This window comes from Ranitomeya variabilis, chromosome 4 (assembly GCF_051348905.1).
Source record: "Ranitomeya variabilis isolate aRanVar5 chromosome 4, aRanVar5.hap1, whole genome shotgun sequence".
NCBI lineage: Eukaryota > Metazoa > Chordata > Amphibia > Anura > Dendrobatidae > Ranitomeya > Ranitomeya variabilis.
The window spans coordinates 29,213,519-29,233,119 of record NC_135235.1 but is presented as its reverse complement, the minus strand read 5'-3'; the positions used below and the strand labels follow the sequence as shown (position 1 = coordinate 29,233,119).

The window sequence follows — 19,601 nt, the reverse complement described above, 5'->3', positions numbered from 1 at the left end:
AAAGATTTTGTTCTGACAATTTCCCTTTACCAAAGCCATATTTTTTTGCCCAGATAGACAATTATTTACCAAATCCAAAACGACCCTCCCGTTAAAGTGACTGATATTTTGAATACCAAGGTCTTGATGGACCTTGATCTTTTTTCAGTCTATGTAACTATATAATACATACGCTGATGGTGATGTTTGGCTGATAGTATGGCATCGTATTGATCGCACATTCTACCCTTCCTTGGTCATCTGTTGTTACTTTCTTTACGATTTGCCCATTGACCTCTATGATAATACTCTCCTGGGGCATTGGATTGCCTTTTTCGTCTGTTAACGTGGCCTATAAAAATGAAATGGGGCCAAAGTGAGCGGAGAAATGCATTCAAAATAGGGTGAAGTAATAAAAGCGAAGTACCGCTAGCTGGAATGGACCACCATAAGATTATTTATACTCACGGCAAATAGATAATCTAGACCATGCTTGTAATATTGGTTATAATAGGAATAATCCAACTGCAGATTCACCGGCCGGTTGGTGATATAAATATAACAGGATTGGGTATCTAGGACATCTGTAAAATGAATATTGACAGTATTTTGTAGTTTTTACAACTTGAGAGATTAATTTTGATCATTTTCATAAAAGATTATTCCTAGTGATGAACAAACGTGCTTGGTCTTATTCGAGCATGCTCAAGTAGTATCTTGGGTGTGATCGTATATTATGTTCGAGTCCCCGCTGCTGCATGATTTGCGGCTGTTAGACAGCCTGAGATCATCTAGATATTGCCTATTTGTTAGGGAATCCTCACATATGTTCAGGCTGTATAAGAACCGCAAATCATGCAGCTGCGGGGACTCGAACATAATATACGGGCACAACCAAGATCCTCGGATAACACCCAAGCATACTCGGATAAGATGTTATCTGAGCACGTTCGCCCATCCCTAGTTATTCATAAAGATACACATTCCTCTCCATCAAAAGCATAGAGAAAAATTATCTGATTGCTGAGGTTCCCGATGGTCTCGAGCAAGTAGCTCTGCAGCACCATCCTGCGAGGAGTGGAGGTATGCATGCTCGGCTTCCACTCCATTCAAGACGGGACTCCAAAGTACATTCTCCGGCTTCCAGAGCCCCAATCTTGGAATCCCAGCAGATGGCAAAACTATTCTCCTACCCTACGGAAGTTTTTTTTTCTGAATAATCCTTTAAATGGTTTACTATAGTATAGATGACCGTTTCTTAGGATTAGGCCATCAACAGATTGATAGGGCTTCAATTCCCACAGGTAAATTACTAAATGGGTCGCAACGGTCCCCTACAGACAACATCTCACTGTTTGTACACCCCACAGGACTCCGTCCTCTCACTATTGCTACTACAGCCCGTTCATTTGGATAGGATTGAGTCGTAGTTAGCTGCGATAGCTGGGGAAAGTCTGTGGAGCTGCGCTCAGTAAACTCGGCAGAAAGCTGATCATTGGAGGTGCCATCAATTTTGTAGTCTTGATATATAGTAATTAGAAATAATTGGATTACAAATGTATAGTTTCCTATTCAATGTTTTTTTATGACTCTGATTGATCAAAGTCATTCGAGAGTAATTGGTGGGAATTAAACACAAAAAACAAAGTTGCCTTAGTCTTCGTTCAAACTTCTGCTGGGTGTCGTGTCATTGGGTTCAGGTTTTTATACAGCAGAAGTAGTCTACAAAAACACCATAACCCATATGGAAATTATATTAAGCCTATAATAAGTATTAGGGAGTCAATCTAGATATATTGGGAGCCATCACACCTGTCATAGGTCCACTCGGAAGGAAGTCAAAGATGCCATTTCCAAGCCAAGTGTGCCCTTGGGTTAAATAGTCTTATGTCGCTAGACCAAGCAGACAAATATGGGGGTCCATTTTGGGAGAAAACATGGTACACAATGCATTATAGCTCCTTGCAATGTTACTGCTTTCACTAACATCATATACCCTCAGCTTCCAGTGTACATTTCATGGATGGATGATTTTCCATACAATGATAATCAAATAGATTAAATGTAAGATTAATCATCATGGGATATTCTGGGATCAGCAAATTTCTAACAGTTAGCATTTCGAGCAAATTGTTTAAAATGGTGACTGCCATTTTATACATTGCAGAAGATTGCATCAGTCAGATAAGGATCATATGATTTCGGGTGGGCTATTCCATAATGTCATGCAGTGATTACAATATATGGTATAACACAGCCAACCAGGAGGAACTATCAGAGCCTGTATAAAAGCTAAGTCAGGGAATGCAGTCGCTACTTCGTGGGGATAGATGTTTGATACAGTTCTAGGAGACTCCAGGGTGTTGCACGCTTGTTTTCAATGCAATTGGAAGCTCTGGAGTGCTTTTTCAATTCAAGATGAAATGACTCACTTAGAGATGATATTCCTGGGAAAGTATGGCTAAGCCGGCAAGTTCTAATTAAACAGGGATCGCTCATCATTTATTACCTGTCCCGTCTTCCTTTACAGTAACTTCACAATTGATGCTATTGTCGTATTCTGAAAATTGCAATATAAAGATGTCCAGGTCTAGAGATTTAATGTAACCTCCTGAGTCCAGCTGCAAAAGAATACAAATGAGAGCTTGTTAGAAGTATTTGACAATTTTAGATAACCTTGGATATGCTCTGGAACTTTGTGCAGGATTCAAGTTGTGACAATAAAGAACCAAAACACTTATAATATGCTGTTGCGGTCTACCGGTGTTACCGAGCCCTCCGGTTCTAGGAAGGCATGTCAGCCTACAATAGTCAAAAAATGCTATACACTCTGTATTTTGCCCAAATGATCCATGTATCAGAGAGATGAACTTCTATTCCCACATTCTCATTGGTACAACCGGTGGAGTGCAATAGTTCATCAATAAAATTCTGACTCTTGAACCAAAAATGTGTCACTTTGTGGTTTAGCGGTCTTATGATTTGATTGTGTTTTATTTCTTTTCGTCTCCCATCAATCATCTTAGGATTCCTACTATTTTGTCTTACACTCCATTTTGGCACTCTCCTGGATGTATTTTTTCCTAAAAGCATATTTTTAGGGGAGAATGCCTCTGTAATGGACAACTGTAGCAAGTCAACATATGACGGTTCTTGGAGGGTCTACTTTTCCAGTACATGTTCCAGCACACAAGATCTTAACCGGTAACTCTAAGTTTTGAAAGTAGTATAGAAAAAAAGGTTGATTTTATTACTTGGAAGAATAAATTTACCTCTCCAGTGAAGTCCACACAAATGTTTTCCAAGCCCCTCATGCAATTTTTCGCTCTACCATCAGTGTATCCTACATTCCTGCAGCACTTTCCAATGACGCTGCCCTGTAATGGCTTACCATATACGTACCTGTGAGAGTAAAAAAAAAAAAAGATGAAATAGGAAACGACAGTGTTGTGTTTTTAATATAAAAAAATGTATTCGTGTAGTTTTTCATTTTGACCATCAGAGACGAGCAAGAATGTAAATAGCCAATTCATCGATGGCCAATCTTCCGATTGCAAAGTCAACTTTTTGGTAATGGAGGCTGAAATCCAATTTTGACACAACTTTTCAGTTCATCTTTACTAATCCCTTTTCAATAATGGAAAGCCAATTAAAGGGACCTTGAATGGTGGCCAGTAGAGTACCCATTACAGGCAGGTCTACATCTACTAGAGTAATTCAGAATTAAAGCCAATGCTTTACTCAAATAATCATTGTGCATGTGTATTTCATAAATTGTGGTACATACTCAGCAGATACTTCAATTGGTGCTGATTTCTCCAGAACTGAAATTTGATTTGGACAGACGATCGCGGTTCTAAATCTTGGCAATTCTGTAATATAATGGGAAGCATGGATAAGATAATACAGTGGAAAGTCAACGTTGGAGGCTCAGAGTTTACCTTCAACCAAGACAGACAATGACCACATGAGGAAAATGTGGCAGATCTAAAATCATAGCTATCCACCCACTTACCGTAGGTCTCCTGCCCCCTGTTGTAGGATAGACATAAACTGCTATGGGCTTACACTGTAACTCTGTGTGCATCTGTATACAGAAGTCTAGTGGGTACTGTTTATCCTTGTGGAGATCACCAGCTTGTGACTTCCAGCATAATGATCACCATGTTCCTGTACGGTCAGACACAGCCAATACACCGTACACAGCAGGGGCACATTTATAATATTATCTCGGCACAGGAACATTTTATTTAGACACATCCAATTGTGGAAATTATTATTATTCCAAGATCTATTGATTGAAAGGAACTTTTGTTCCTGGGAAAACCACATTAATGTTGCCATGTGGTCACGCCACTGAGTAAGCTATTGCAAAAGTATTGCATTTAGTGAAGAATTTTCACCCTCGCAGAGGTGCGGTATGGTGCCACGCATAGATAGCAAATAATTAAAGTGTTTTCAAAGTGTTTTTGTCATAAAATGCTTTGAAAAATTGCAAAATGTTTCCACAACGCACACAATTTTTTTAATTACTTTTGCCGTTTTCAGGCCAATTTGAAGCAACTGGGGAGGAGCCAGTTGGGGTGAGGTGTGCTTACATCCATCAGATTCTATTGTATTTTTTGACTTTCATAGCCTGATGCACAGAGGTGCAAGCCACTAAGGTGATGCACCAAATTCAGTAAAAGGCGTGCACCACTTAATTAATTTGGTGCATTGCACTACAGTGTGCCCTTCATTAAGACCGGTGTGCACAACGCCAGCCTTAAAGAATACAGATGTGTGTGGGACCTTTGGCTGCAATTAATCCTAAACTAAAGTGATGTCAACCATAGCAAATTTATGTTTGACTAGAAAAAATATGAAATAAAGTGGAGTAAGAGAGATAAAACTACACTTCTGAGATATAGGAGATATTGGGAAAGTCGAGTAGTGGTTAACAAATCAATATTCAAACTAGGTATTGAAGACAATGAATACGTACGGTATCTTTCCACTGTAAAATAACTGTATACGGATTCACCAGATTCCTTTTCAAATATCAAATAGTACGATCCTATACCAGCGTCCTCATTCAGGGGAATTTCCACTGACGTCACATCATGATCTGAGGATGGATCCAATATTTGTGCAACTCGTGCTCCATTTGGCTCCTTGAAAAGATTTAGGTTAAAATGAGAACATGCTGATCTCAATAATCTGGAGGACCAGGCATGTGTATGAATTGCATGGATGACTCATCAGTTTTAATAGGTAGCATGTAATACTTTACTTTTCCTCTGGGGGCACTGCAGAATATCTACTGCTAAGTTGCTCCACAGATTACAGCTGATCTCTGGGAGTCTCAACTGTGGGAAAACTGAGGATAAGATTTTATTAACTTTATTTTGTCATTATTGGTTAATTTTTTTACCCCATTTTTTTAAGTCCTTGTATGTGTACCTAGGTGATTTTTCTCTGTAAAAAAGTCCAAGGGTTAAGTGGTGCTCACTGACACAAACAAAAATTGTCAGTGCTCTGAAGAAATAGTATCAGAAAAATTAGCCAAGAACTTCGGCACTCAAACTGAAGCAATCTGTATCCACAAGGGTAGTGTTTTCCGTTTTTTATTAAACAATTTGGGCCCACTAGGGTTGTGTTTTCCTTTTTTTCTTGCTTGGTTTTTTGCCTCTTATGTTATATACGACAATAAAATTTCAGTTTGAGTGCCGAAGTTCTTGGCTAATTTTTCTCTGTAAAACACATGCACTGATGAAGTATGGCACACAAGGTATAGGGCAGTAGTGACAACAGCTGACCTGGTCTTCAGTTTTGGAGCCCTACAATGTGATTGTTAAGATTAGCTTGGCATCACATCTGTGGAGCATGGAAGCCACTACCATCATCCTCACTCTTCTGCCACCACCATTGGAGCCATCTTCCTTTACCAGAGTGAACCAAGATTGGACACCCCAGATGCAGATGACATATTTTCTTACAGGGCATATTTTACAGATATTTTTAGTGGTCTGTGCTTGGACTTATCACCTCCAGTCGGCTCCAGATGTGACACACTGAGTAGCCGTAAAGGTCCCCCCAAAACCTACTTATTTATTAGTAAAAGATAATGGAGTCCATTAATTCCCTCTAGAGTCTATTGACAAGATTATTAACTACAGGGGTGCAGAAATAACAGTCAGACCAGAACCATGGTGACCAAAGACCAAGACATTAACATAAGCGAATTATAGAGGGCGCGTTGTACTTTTGAGTCCTGTTAAAGATCTTGCATTGGGGCCAAAGGACTTCAAGTTACAGTATGCTTTTTAGAGTTGCTATATTTCAAGAAACTTTCAGGGAAGCACCACTTCTGGAAGGTGTCCTCTGTGTAGAGGTCATCAAAGAGGCTTTGAGGGGTAGTAAAGGAGGCATGAGGTTGATGTAGCCTTGAAAATGACTATGGGAGGACATTTTTGATGGCGCTTCAGTCATCCCAAAAGGCTTGACTGTTAGTTGCCAAAGATTAAATAACTTCAGAATAAAGATAAAAAAATTATATATAGATGTGCACATGTTCTGAATCTGACATTGGGTATTGGGCCGTGTCATAGGTAAATGTATGAGAACAGAATCATAATAACACCAAATAACGTTAAACAAGGACAGGACTGTCATTGAATTCTTACCACCAAGAAGACTCGGATAAACTGCAAAACGGGAGAGAAAAAGAAAAACTCATTGGTTATCGACACATTAAATACAAATATTAAGAATTACATAGGGTTCTATATGTATCCCCAAATTTACCCACAGTTTATTAAACCTGAAAAGGCCAGTTGCGAAGCGGACCAAACCATTGCACAAAAAACCCTCCAAATTTCTATTTTATTAAATTATTTAATGCATCACGAACCAAGAGTCAAAAGGTATGGAAGGACATATGTGTATTTACAAATGTAGTTCTGCAACTTTTTAGACAAATATTTGTAAATTGTCCTCTAGTCCGGTATGATTTTTGTGTAGGAAAACAAGAGCAAATAGCCCCCCAAATTCTAAAAGAATAACTACAATTCCACCTACCCTTTGCTTAGTGGGCTTCAGATCAAAATCTAGGCAAAACACTCTGCATCGAACTGGAAACCAAAAAAAAAGCATAGATAAAAACATTAGGTATGTCCAATTAGAGTAGCAGAAGATATTCCAATGGGCTTAGGCTCTGACCCAAACATGGTCCAGGAGAAGACAACCTCGGAAATTACTTTAAAAGCCAAAGCTCTGACACAAAGACGCAAGTCTAGTCCAGCAAAAGACAACCCCATTCGGAGATGACGTTGGAGCCACTCAATTGTCACTAAGGTACCTTACCTTATCACTAGGCATGTCATATAGTATCATTATTGCTCAGGATACCTCTTCATGCTATGATTTGACGTTAAAATTTACGTATGTAAAACCAAGGGAATATTGCAACCATTGTGCCACCTCATTGAAGTTGCAACATGGTCGTGGAAATTTAATTTTATTCCAATATTTAACTTTTTGTTTCTATGTGATTTACTATGACTCTGAGAAAAAAAAGACCAAAAGCCTTGAGCTGGCCATACACATTAGTCTTATGTTGGCCAAATCAGCCAATATCGACAGGTTCGGCTGATGGTCTAATGTGTATGAAGGCACCGGCTAACTGATGGTTGAGAAAGTTGTCTATCAGGCATGTCCGATTACAGACTGTTGACCGCATTGTTCTCCATGAGATAAACAACCAGCCGATGTGTCAGCCAACGACTTTCTCATAGAGAACAGAGTAGTGTTTGGCCGAATGAGCTCTCCTGTGTTCGGGAGAGTCGTCTGAGATAGCAGTCGACCAAACGATCCTTTGGCTGACAGCCATCTAATAACCATCTAAAATGTATGGCCAGCTTTAGAAAGATGCACCCAGCAAGTATGTTGAAGATCATGAGATAATGAACCCAAAATTAACTTTAGGAGTCTGAAGCTAAGAGTCATTTCACTCACCTATTTCTCCTTGTGCATACAAAGTTTTTTCCAGTTGGGCAAAGCAACCGCCTCTCATGGCTTCAAATACAACACCCTTGCGTTCCCTTTTATCTACTGTTGCTCCAACAGCTGCAAAGGCGACATAAGCCATTTGTGCGGATTCCACTAAAGGGACCTGAGAAGACATAATAGAGGTCAAATTGTTGTTATTTGCTTTTTATTAATGTAACATGCAACTTTGAAGTGGCCATAACTTCATCTCTATGTCATTAGTTAAAATAAAATTAAAATAAATGAAACTAAAATTTAAAAAAAAATAAAATAAAAATAAATAAATAAATAAATAAAATATCACTTAAAATCCCTGGTGGTTTTAGGGGTCAATGGGTAAGGTCTTTAATAGACTAGGAAAACAAAGGCATCAATAGACATGTATCTGGTAGACTTAGGTAGTGTACGACCATTTAAGTACAGTATGTTTCATCTTTTTCCTTAGTCATATAACTTCCTGGTTGCTTTGAGAGGGAGGGTGCTCTTGCTTGATTGACAGGTCAGGCCATCAGCTTTGTGACACCACTGGCCAGAAGTGTTGGCCCTCCAGTGCTGCTATATGAGGCAGATTTGCCTCTGTAGCATTGGAGGAACTAAGTCTGGACACGATCAGGAGCTAACTTCACTCTCCATCAACCTTTAGAGCAGCACTTACAAACTCAATAAGAAAGAGCTTGTCTAAGCACTTTGCACTTTTGGTCACCTCTCTAAAAAGCACAATGAACATTAAAAAAACAAAACAAAATCAAAAACTTAAAATAAATGGAGAACAAGGCTAAATGTAATCAATATGTAAGTTACAAAGTTTCTTGTTTTTCCAATAATTTTTACCCATCTAAGAAAATGGCAATAAATCTTTAAATCTCTTTGTGTTCTTGGAGTGTAACATATAGTGGTTCATCGTAAAGTCCCTGGTGATCTGGCACTTAGTACTCTACTCTACACCCAACTGCACATTGAGCATTACAAAGCTACATGACAAACACCCCAATGGTGCTACTTCTACATAAAAGCCAGACACTATCAGAAACCTAATCAACCAAATTAGTATCTTATTTTTAAGTTCTTTTTCTATTTATTATACAAACTCATGAATAATGTTTTATTTGATGACCTATTGATATTTTATCACTTACTTGAAAAAATCCGCATTCGAAAAACGTAGAACTGACCAACTGGTTGAATATAGAAATTCTGATGTCTTGGTATTCAAGTGTAACATTCAGCTGAACGCTCTCTTCGCTGTCAATGAAGATGCAGACTTGTCCTGTCTTTCCACTTTGCTGCGTGACTGAGACGATCATGGCGTAATTGAATATGGTCTCTTTTTTGGGGACACTGTAGTTAGAGAATATAACATTTGTCATGGTCATTGTGCTTCTCATAGTCCCTCAATAATGATATCGCCTCATGGTGGAAATTCCAACAGTGGGGAACAGATAAAATTGGGGTTAGGTCAAAAGCCAAGAAAAAAAAAGAAAAAAATGAGCATATACCCTACAGTAAGTAAATCTGTAAACCGCAATAGTACATGGAAATAACATGGGGTACTTAGTTAATACTAGTTTGATAAAGAAACCATAAAAGCCATCCCACCATGACAAGGTGTCTCAATTGGGATGGTCCTAACCTAATTTCTAGTATTATACCATGTGTCAATGTGACTAAGGGCAAAGCAGGACAGGGTCCCGACTCAGACACCCATCCATGGGAAGCTATGCAGATGAAATACTTAGCTCAGAAAGGGGAACCACGCTACCTGTGTGGACAAAATACAAGATTTTTGGGGGGGTTTCTTGGGTTTTGTCTATGAAAGGCCACAGTGTTAACGAGTTCTTACACTTTGTATGTATACCAGCATATAGTCCAGCTCAGTTTTTGGGTTTTACATATTTTTCAGATTTGGTAGTGTAAGGCTGTAAACAAGGTGTGTGACGTTGAAGGTCACACCTAAGATCCTAACCTAGAGCCCTCCTATCCCACCAGGGGAGGCCAAAACTGTATATGACACAAAATAATTGGAGGTCTTATTTCAAATTTTCCAATGGGGCTTTCATAACGTTCCACAATCCAGAATTTTTCAGGACTGTTCTTCATTTTCATATACAGCTCTGGTAAATTCAGGCATATCCCTGTACAGTAAAGGTGAGGTTTATATAACTCAGTGGACACTTCTGGATGGTTTGGGAATTTTCTAAGGAGGGAATTATCTCTATTTTACCACTGAACATGTTCGCAGTTATGAGCTAAGGAGCTTCAACAAACCAGTGTAAGCTGAAGACATTTTGTTGCTTGTGACAGTGAGGCCAGTGCAAAATTTACATTTTTTTTAATATAATTAAATTTTTAATTTCTCATTTTTTTTAACTTATTTTTTATTTTAAAATATAGTTAAATCAGAGCTATGGTAAATTTGAGGTTTTCCCATTTTTGTCATATTAATAACAATTTTATATATTTTCTATTGCATCTGAATTTTTTTCCCCCCCGAGTATAAATATTGCTGTTTTAAACCTGATGTTGTTTAGTTTTCATTCCTGTACCCCTCCGCCTATGAGCAATCGCACCTTCTTCCCTGTTTGTAAATCTGGACATGTTTACCAACTGGGTGTGATGGTCAAGAGGACGCCAACAAAGTAGAGAACCGCGCCCACTTGTCTAACAAGACTAGATTTATAAAGGGGGCCATAACTCAGAAATGGAGAGTCATAGGAACAAAAGAAAAACAGTGCTGGATTCAGGAAAAAAAACTGCATTTACACCGGATAATATATATATTTATGGCAAATGGAAGTTTTTTTTTTAGTAATGACAACAATCAGGGAATACACTGACCTAAAAACTGCTGTCGTTACAACATGTCCAGCTCCGATAAAAGACAGGAAGAAATGTAAGGGTTACAACATCCATGCTCACATCGACACATCCGCTATAGTGTTGTTATAGGTGCTATAGAAGGGGCAAGTTGCTGGAATTTTAAACAAAACCATATTGATATGAAAAGTAGCTGGTAATATTATGATATCACTTATCGGTTATGTGCACCTTTCATACGTTTTGGATATACCTTCTGATGTGCCTTAGATATAAATCCTAAGTTGGCACTGTAAAGGGGTAGGTAGGGACCCAACTAATACCTCAAAGAAACAAAACAATGGATTTATTCCAAATACCAGGATTGTTCATCTAAAACTTCAGAGATTTTTGTAGCTTTGGCCTATGCTGTTGGATATTCTATTGGCTTCACTCGTATCAGTAAAGGTCCCATAGGCCAGACTTTTACCAGCATTACTGGGCTTTTCTTAGCCCTGAGCTCCAACTGCGTCAGACCCAATGTAGATATTAAATTATTAACCTTGTATTGCCATCATAAGGGTATTCTCAATTTGGAATCTGTACCGTATCCATTGGATAGGGGATAACTTCGAGATTGAGGAGTGTCCATCTGCTGGGACCCCATTGATCCCGATGACAAGGGCTCTGAAGAGCCTCATGTGAATGAAGCGGTGGTCAATCATGAGCACTGCCGTTCCATTGATTCTTAAGGGAATGCTGAAGACCATCTCCAGTGGTGCCATTAAGAATGAAGTGCCTGGATCAGTAGGACTCTAAGCAGTCAATCTCCCAGGAATAGGGAGGCTATATGCTATCCTTGGGGATAGGAGAAACCTGCCAAGTTTGAGAATACCCCTTAAGATATGTCTAAATTTGTAGCCATGTTTCACTGGAAAAACTAATAATGGTCACAGAACAAACAAAGGACACTGTCCAGTAACATTGCAAAAGATTCTGATAATGGCTGTAAGGTTCAGCAGCCAATGGCCACTTTGGTAGTCTGAATCTGATGGACCATAGTCTTGCGAAGCACACTTTTTGTGATTGCTAAGCCCCTGCGGCATAATGTGGGCATCATGATGAAATGTAATGGCACTGCAGGGCCTACTAATCAGAAAAGGTGCCACAGGTAAGAGGTTTGCAGAGCTCTGGTGTGGCAGCCATGGCCTACTGACATGGTCCTTTGCAAAGCTCTGGTGTGGCAGCCATGTCCTACTGACATGGTCCCTGAACTATGGTACTGTAAATCTTTTTGCTCAACTACTCTGTAAGGTTATTTCCAAACATATCAGCATTACTACAGATTTTCTCGAATGCTGGGGGCCCAACTGCTGGGACTCACAACAATCCGACGAGTTTAGTCATCACTTGAGTTTTCCGAGCATGCTCGGGTGTTCTCCGAGTATTTTGGGCATGCTCATAGATTATGTTTGTGTCTCCGCAGCTGCACGATTTGCAGCTGCTAGACAGCCTGAATTCATGCAGGGATTGCCTGTTTGTTAGGGAGTCCCCACATGCATTCAGGCTGTCTAGCAGCCACACATCATGCAGCTGCGGTGACACAAACATAATCTACGAGCACGCCCAAAATACTCGGAGACCACCCGAGCATGCTCGGGAAAACTTGAGTAACGAGCACACTTGTTCATCACTAATCCCCGGCATGGCAATGGAAATTATGAGATATTCACAGAATTATTGTACACAATTAACAACACAGCCTAATTGTTAAGGATTTTAGCTAAGGGCACGCGAGACCTGTGCATAGTGCAATTTACTACATTCACTACACAGAAAACAATCAGCTCGTCTCCTTTACCTATCATCATATCGTGTTGGATAAGGCGTTACTGTGACAGGATCAGGAAATGGTTCTTCAGTGCTAAATAGAAAGACAAAAATGACAACAAAAACAGCAAAAATAATAAATATTTTCATAAATGATTTATGACAATAAATAGTGATGAGCGAGTATACTCGTTGCTTGGGTTTTCCAGAGCACGCTCGGGTGATCTCCGAGTATTTGTAAGTGCTAGGAGATTTAGTTTTCGCCACCTCAACTGAATGATTTACGGCTGCTAGCCAGCCTGAGTACATGTGGGGGTTGCCTGGTTGCTAGGGAATCCCCACATGTAATCAAGCTGTCTAGGAGCTGTAAATCGTCACCTCAGCTGAATCTGAGGTGACGAAAACTAAATCTCCAAACACTAACAAATACTCGGAGATCACCCGAGCGTGCTCTGGAAAACCTGAGCAACGAGTACACTCGCTCATCACTAACAATAAACAATAATAATTAATACAATTAGGAAAAGTAATTATTACTCAGGATTGTTCATTAGATGTGAATTAATAACTGTATGTCACATCCTAGGGGTCAAATAGAATATATATGCATACAAGTAAAATGCCCACGTAGAATATTGCCAGCATGGGAAAATGCCCATATGAGCTCTGTGTGATCCGGCCATTGCAGAGTTATTACCGCGACGCGCACTGTGCTCCAGGGACAAATCTCAGTGTGATCTGAGAACTGAAGTCAGGTCCTACACACAGACATATGTCAAATCTGATTTCATCGTGTGTAGATAACAGAGATTTCTACACACGGTACAGGGATATGTGCAGGTTCTTAGCTGCCAGCACTTTCTAGCCACAAACCTCTATTGGTTTGTCTTTGCCTCTCCATAGAGCTCACAGAATAATGAAGGCTTTGTACTGGTACTGTAGTGCTGAAGTCAGTATTTGGCATATTGCTGGGGTATTGACTACCATTGTGGTGGGGCATTATCTGCAGTTGTAGTGGGGGCGCTATCTAACATTGTGGTACTGTGTTATAGCACCATGTGAGGGCTCCAAAGTCAGCAATATGATGGGGAACTATGAGTGGCATTACTGTGGGGAACTATCTGGAATTACATTGGAGCATTGACTGTCATTGGGTTGGAGTATTTTCCACCATTGTCATTGGGAGCTATCGCCATTGGCATTGAAATGAGACACTTACTGGCATTGTGGTGGGGCACTGGCTGGCATTATGGTGGGGCAATATTTGGCAATGCCATGGAGTGCTATCTAAAATAAATTGGGGAATTGAATAGCATTGTCTTGTAGAATTTTCCAACATTGTTATGGGGCGCTATCTGGGATTGGTGTGGGACACTGTGGTACTGTGTTAGTGCCATGTGAGGGCTCTTAATTCAGCAATATGATGGGAATCTCTGACTCGAATGGCTGTGGGAACAATCTGGAATTACATTGGAGCATCAACTATCATTGTGGTGAAATATTTTCTGACATTGTTGTTGAGGGCAATCTGGCATTGGATTGGGACACTTACTGGCATTGGAGTAGGGCACTGACTGGCATTGGAATGGGGCACTGACTGGCATTTTAGTGGGGCACTGATTGGCATTGTAGTGGGGCACTGACTGGCATTGTAGTGGGGCACTGACTGGCATTGGAATGGTGCACTGACTGGCATTGTAGTGGAACACTGACTGGCATTGGAGTTGGGCACTGAATGGCATTGTAGCAGGGCACTGACTGGCATTGGAATGGTGCACTGAGTGGCATTGTAGTGGGGCACTGACTGGCATTGGAATGGGGCACTGACTAGCATTGTAGTGGGGCACTGACTGGAATTGGAGTGGCGCACTTACTGGCATTGTAGTGGGGCACTGACTGGCATTGGAATGGGGCACTGACTAGCATTGTAGTGGGGCACTGACTGGAATTGGAGTGGCGCACTTACTGGCATAGCAATAGGGCACTGACTGGCATTGTAGTGGGGCACTGATTGGCATTGTAGTGGGGCACTGACTGGCAATGTAGTGGTGCACTGACTTGCATTGTAGTGGGGCACTGACTGGCATTGTCGTGGAGTACTGACTGTCATTGGAGTGGGGCACTGACTGGCATAGGAATGGGGCACTGACTGGTATTGTAGTGGGGCACTGATTGGCATTGGAGTGAGGCACTGACTGGCATTGGTGTGGAGGCACTGAATGGCATTGCAGCTGGAGACTGACTGGCATTGGAATGGGGCAATGACTTGATTGGTAGCTGGGCACTGACTGGCATTGTAGTGGGGCACTGACTGGCATTGGAGTGGGGCACTAACTTGCATTGGAGCAGGGAACTGACTGGCATTGTGGTGGGACACTGACTGGTATTGGAGTGGGGCACTGACTGGCATTGTAGTGGGGCACTGACTGGCATTGGAATGGGGAACTGACTAGCAATGTAGTGTGTTATGGACCTGGTGGTTAGGAGCACCTGGAATGACCTGATAGTTAAACTGCAAAACAGGACGAGCTCTTGGAAGTGGGAGCTCTGCTGACCGCAACCCTAATCCTATTATCACACACACTAGAATTAGCCGTGGAGCGTGCCTAGCTCTGCCTAGACGCCTCGTCACAGCCTAAGAGTTAACTACCCCTAAAGACAGAAACAAAGCCTCACCTTGCCTCAGAGAAATTCCCCAAAGGAAAAGGCAGCCCCCCACATATATTGACTGTGAGTTAAGAGGAAGGCACAAACATAGGAATGAAACAAGTTTCAGCAAAGGAGGCCAGTCTTACTAAATAGACAGAGGATAGAAAAAGGGATCTTTGCGGTCAGCACAAAAAACTACAAAAAGCCATGCAGAGTGTGCAAAAAGACCCCCGCACCGACTCACGGTGCGGTGGTGCCACTCTGCAACCCAGAGCTTCCAGCTAGCAAGGTAATGTAATGATAGCAAGCTGGACTAGAACTTAGCAAGTACTAAGAAATATATTCAGTACACAAATGAACAACAAATGAGCTTAGCAGGGACTTAGCTTCTGCTGGAGTAGACAGGTCATCAGAAAGATCCAAGAGAGATCTGAACCAGTACTGATACATTGACAGCTGGCATCAAGTAACGATCTGAGTGGAGTTAAATAGAGAAGCCAGCCTAGTCCTAAACGAGGGCAGCTGAGGAAGCAGCTTCAAGACCAGCAGCTCCACTTTCAGCCACCAGAGGGAGTCCACGGACAGAACTCACAGAAGTACCATTCCTGACCACAGGAGGGAGTTCGAGAACGGAATTCACAACAGTAGTGGGGCACTGACTGGAATTGGAGTGGCGCATTTACTGGCACAGCAATAGGGCACTGACTGGCATTGTAGTGGGGCACTGATTGGCATTGTAGTGGGGCACTGACTGGCAATGTAGTGGTGCACTGACTGGCATTGTAGTGGAGTACTGACTGTCATTGGAGTGGGGCACTGACTGGCATAGGAATGGGGCACTGACTGGTATTGTAGTGGGGCACTGATTGGCATTGGAGTGAGGTGCTGAATGGCATTGCAGCTGGAGACTGACTGGCATTGGAATGGGGCAATGACTTGATTGGTAGCTGGGCACTGACTGGCATTGTAGTGGGGCACTGGCTAGCTTTGCAGTGGGGCACTGACTGGCATTGTAGAGGGGCACTGACTGGCATTGGAGTGGGGCACTAACTTGCATTGGAGCAGGGAACTGACTGGCATTGTGGTGGGGCACTGACTGGCATTGGAGTGGGGCACTGACTGGCATTGTGGTGGGTCACTGACTGACATTGGAGTGGGGCACTAACTGGCTTTGTAGCAGGGCAGTGACTGGCATTGGAGAGGGGCACTGACTGGCATTGGAGTGGGGCACTGACTGGCATTGGAATAGGGCACTGACTGACATTGTGGTGGGGCAATGACTGGCTTTGTAGTGGGGCACTGATTGGCATTGGAGTGGGGCACAGACTGGCATTGCAATGGGGCACTGACATGCATTGTAGCAGTGCACTGACTCGCATTGGAGTGGGGCACTGACTGGCATTGGAGTGGGGCAATGACTGGCATAGGAGAGGGGCATTGACTGGCTTTGTGGTGGGGTACTGACTGGCATTGTAGTGGGACACTGACTGGCATTGGAGTGGGGCACTGTCTGGCATTGAAATGGGGCACTGACTGGCATTTTAGTGTGGCACTGACTTGCATTGTAGTGGGACACTGACTGGCATTGGAGTAAGGCACTGACTGGCATTGGTGTGGAGGCACTGAATGGCACTGTAGCTGGAGACTGACTGGCATTGTAGCGGGGCACTGACTGGCATTGGAGTGGGGCACTGACTAGCATTGTGGTGGGGCACCGGCTAGCTTTGTAGTGGGGCACTGACTGGCATTGTCATAGGGCACTGACTGGTATTGGAGTGGGGCATTAACTTGCATTGAGCAGGGAACTGACTGACATTGTGGTGGGGCACTGAATGTCATTGGAGTGGGGCACTGACTGGCATCTTGGTGGGGCACTGACTGGCATTGGAGTGGGGCACTGAATGGCATTGAAGTGGGGCACTTACTGGCATTGTAGCAGGGCACTGACTGGCTTTGAAGCAGGGCAGTGACTGGCATTAGAATGGGGCACTGACTGAGATTGTGGTGGGGCACTGACTGGCTTTGTAGCGGGGCACTGACTGGCAATGGACTGGGGCACTGACTGGCATTGGAATGGGGCACTGACTTGCATTGTAGCAGGGCACTGACTCACATTGAAGTGGGGCACTGACTGGCATTGGAGTGGGGCAATGACTGGCATAGGAGAGGGGCATTGACTGGCATTGTGGTGGGACACTGACTGGCATTGTAGTGGGGCACTGACTGGCATTGAAGTGGGGCACTGACTGGCATTGGAGTGGGGCACTGACTGGCATAGGAATGGGTCACTGACTGGCTTTGTACAGGGGCACTGACTGGCATTGTGGTGGGGCACTGACCGGCATTGAAGTTGGGCACTGACTAGCATTGTGGTGGGGCACTAACTGGCACTGGAGTGGGGCACCAACTGGCATAGGAATGGGGCGCTGACTGGCATTGTAGCAGGGCACTGACTTGCATTGGAGCGGGGCACTGACTGGCATTGTAGTGTAGCATTATGTGACATTGTCCTGTGGTGCTGTCTAGCATTGGTGTGGGGCACAATTTGGCACTGTGGTGTGATACTGACTTACATTGACTGACATTGTGGTGGGATACGGTGGTACTGTATCTGTACATGTGCCGTTATCATGGGGAGTCCAGTGGTAAGTCTAAACCAAACCTTCCTTGGCTTTCTGATGCTGTTGAATAGTGAAGGCAGAGGTGGGTTGGTTTAGACTTATCATGGCACTCCAAATGCCACTGTGGTGGCCACCATGGAAGCTGAAGAAACAGGGCACTAATCTGAGCAGAAGAGGCAGCTAGGAGGCAAACTTATGGCACAAGGTACACACATGGGAATTGCATAGTCACTTTTCAGTCCCAGGATGGAAGATCCCTTAAAATAAACATATACAGATGTTTACCTGCTCAACAAAGACACAAAGAACACACTTCTAGTATCTTTCTGTCTACACTTGGCAATATTAATATATATACCCAGAGATTTTCCCTTTGTACACTGTTGGCTAAGTACACCGGTGCTTCGTGCGCATAGTCTTCGTAGTAGAGTAAATGACATGTCAGCCAAAAACTTACAGTTGAAATTTGGCCCGGCTGATCAGACCCAGGAGGGAGATGCTCAGGAGTAGTCGTTTCGTCCACATTGCGACAGGTAGGGATCACCTCTAAACCAACGGTGCAGCATTGTCTTCTTTTATAGTCCTAACTGAAGACATACCACCCACTTCCATGTGCTCATCACTTCAGGAACCAAACTGCTCCAGGCAATCACCAAACATAAGGTGTTTGTTCACCTTATTATGCAAGAGGAACCTTGGAACTTTTGCTTAACAGAAAAAGGTCAACAAAGAAAAACAGCAAATAATGAAGCGTTACGATGCCCATTTATTGTCACTCTCCTGCTGATACGTAGCACCTTCTTACAAAATGTTTCTCTGTAAGTTAAGCTTATAATGTTTATAGGATGGATGTTGGGGGGATGAGAAGACCACTGATCTACTCTACAAAATGGTAGTGACGATTGTATGAATAAAGGTCGCAGATGACAAATGCAAGAATAGTCTATCAATGTTATTATCCTGGGAAAATTCTCTTCATGGATTTGTTTTTGCAACTCAAAAGTTATGAGACTCTTTCAATACAGCAAAAACGCATCCAAATAAAATCACTATATACAGCAGTGCTCAGTATAAATGAGTACACCCCTTTTAAAAAGTAAGATTTTAATCACTATCTCACTGAGCACAAGAACAATTTCCAAAATTTTTACAAGACCAAGTTTCAAAGAACATTTTTTTTAGTTTTTACACATAACTTGAAAGTGAGGTTAATAATATAATTTTCCTTAGAAAATCTTTAGTTTTACTCAAATCAGTTGATACAAAAATGAGTACACCCCACATCAAAAACTACTACATCTAGTAATGTGTATGACTAGATCCTTCTAGGATTGGAATGAACGAGTTGGCGACAGATTGCAACATCCATCTTTTTCCAATCTTCGAGAACGAGCTCTTTTAGAGCCTGGATGCTGGATGGAGAGTGATGACAATGTGTCTCTTCAGAAATGCAGCATCTGTGTTTTTGATTAATGTGTTGTTGGAAAAGTGTCTACCACCTAGGACATGGAGTGATGGCAGCATGTTCTCTTTCCATATAGATCAGTACGTCTGTGAATTCATGATACCGTTAATACAGCCCCACATAAGGGCACTGCCACCACCCTGTTTCACTGTAGGTGGCATGCATTTTTCTTGGTCCTCCTAAACCTTTGCAATGGTGTACAGTTTTGAAGGCAGCAGTTCCAAAAACATTTTTCT

At 42.2% G+C, this 19,601-nt stretch overlaps 1 protein-coding gene across 1 annotated transcript in view; it reads right to left on the bottom strand.

The window, feature by feature from the left end:
• LOC143769577 (ovostatin-like) overlaps nucleotides 1-18,477 on the bottom strand; it is a 68,295-nt gene extending 49,818 nt beyond the window's left edge. Inside the window, exons 1-12 of the mRNA XM_077258260.1 lie at nucleotides 18,358-18,477; nucleotides 12,662-12,724; nucleotides 9,144-9,345; nucleotides 7,975-8,131; nucleotides 7,039-7,091; nucleotides 6,645-6,665; nucleotides 4,964-5,132; nucleotides 3,767-3,851; nucleotides 3,252-3,381; nucleotides 2,489-2,600; nucleotides 448-563; nucleotides 173-331 (exon numbers count right to left, since the gene is read on the bottom strand). Coding sequence (XP_077114375.1) covers nucleotides 173-331; nucleotides 448-563; nucleotides 2,489-2,600; nucleotides 3,252-3,381; nucleotides 3,767-3,851; nucleotides 4,964-5,132; nucleotides 6,645-6,665; nucleotides 7,039-7,091; nucleotides 7,975-8,131; nucleotides 9,144-9,345; nucleotides 12,662-12,724; nucleotides 18,358-18,425 — 1,335 coding nt within the window. The 5' untranslated portion in view covers nucleotides 18,426-18,477. The remainder of the gene's footprint in view (nucleotides 1-172; nucleotides 332-447; nucleotides 564-2,488; nucleotides 2,601-3,251; nucleotides 3,382-3,766; nucleotides 3,852-4,963; nucleotides 5,133-6,644; nucleotides 6,666-7,038; nucleotides 7,092-7,974; nucleotides 8,132-9,143; nucleotides 9,346-12,661; nucleotides 12,725-18,357) is intronic.
• Between the last annotated feature and the right edge of the window lie 1,124 nt (nucleotides 18,478-19,601).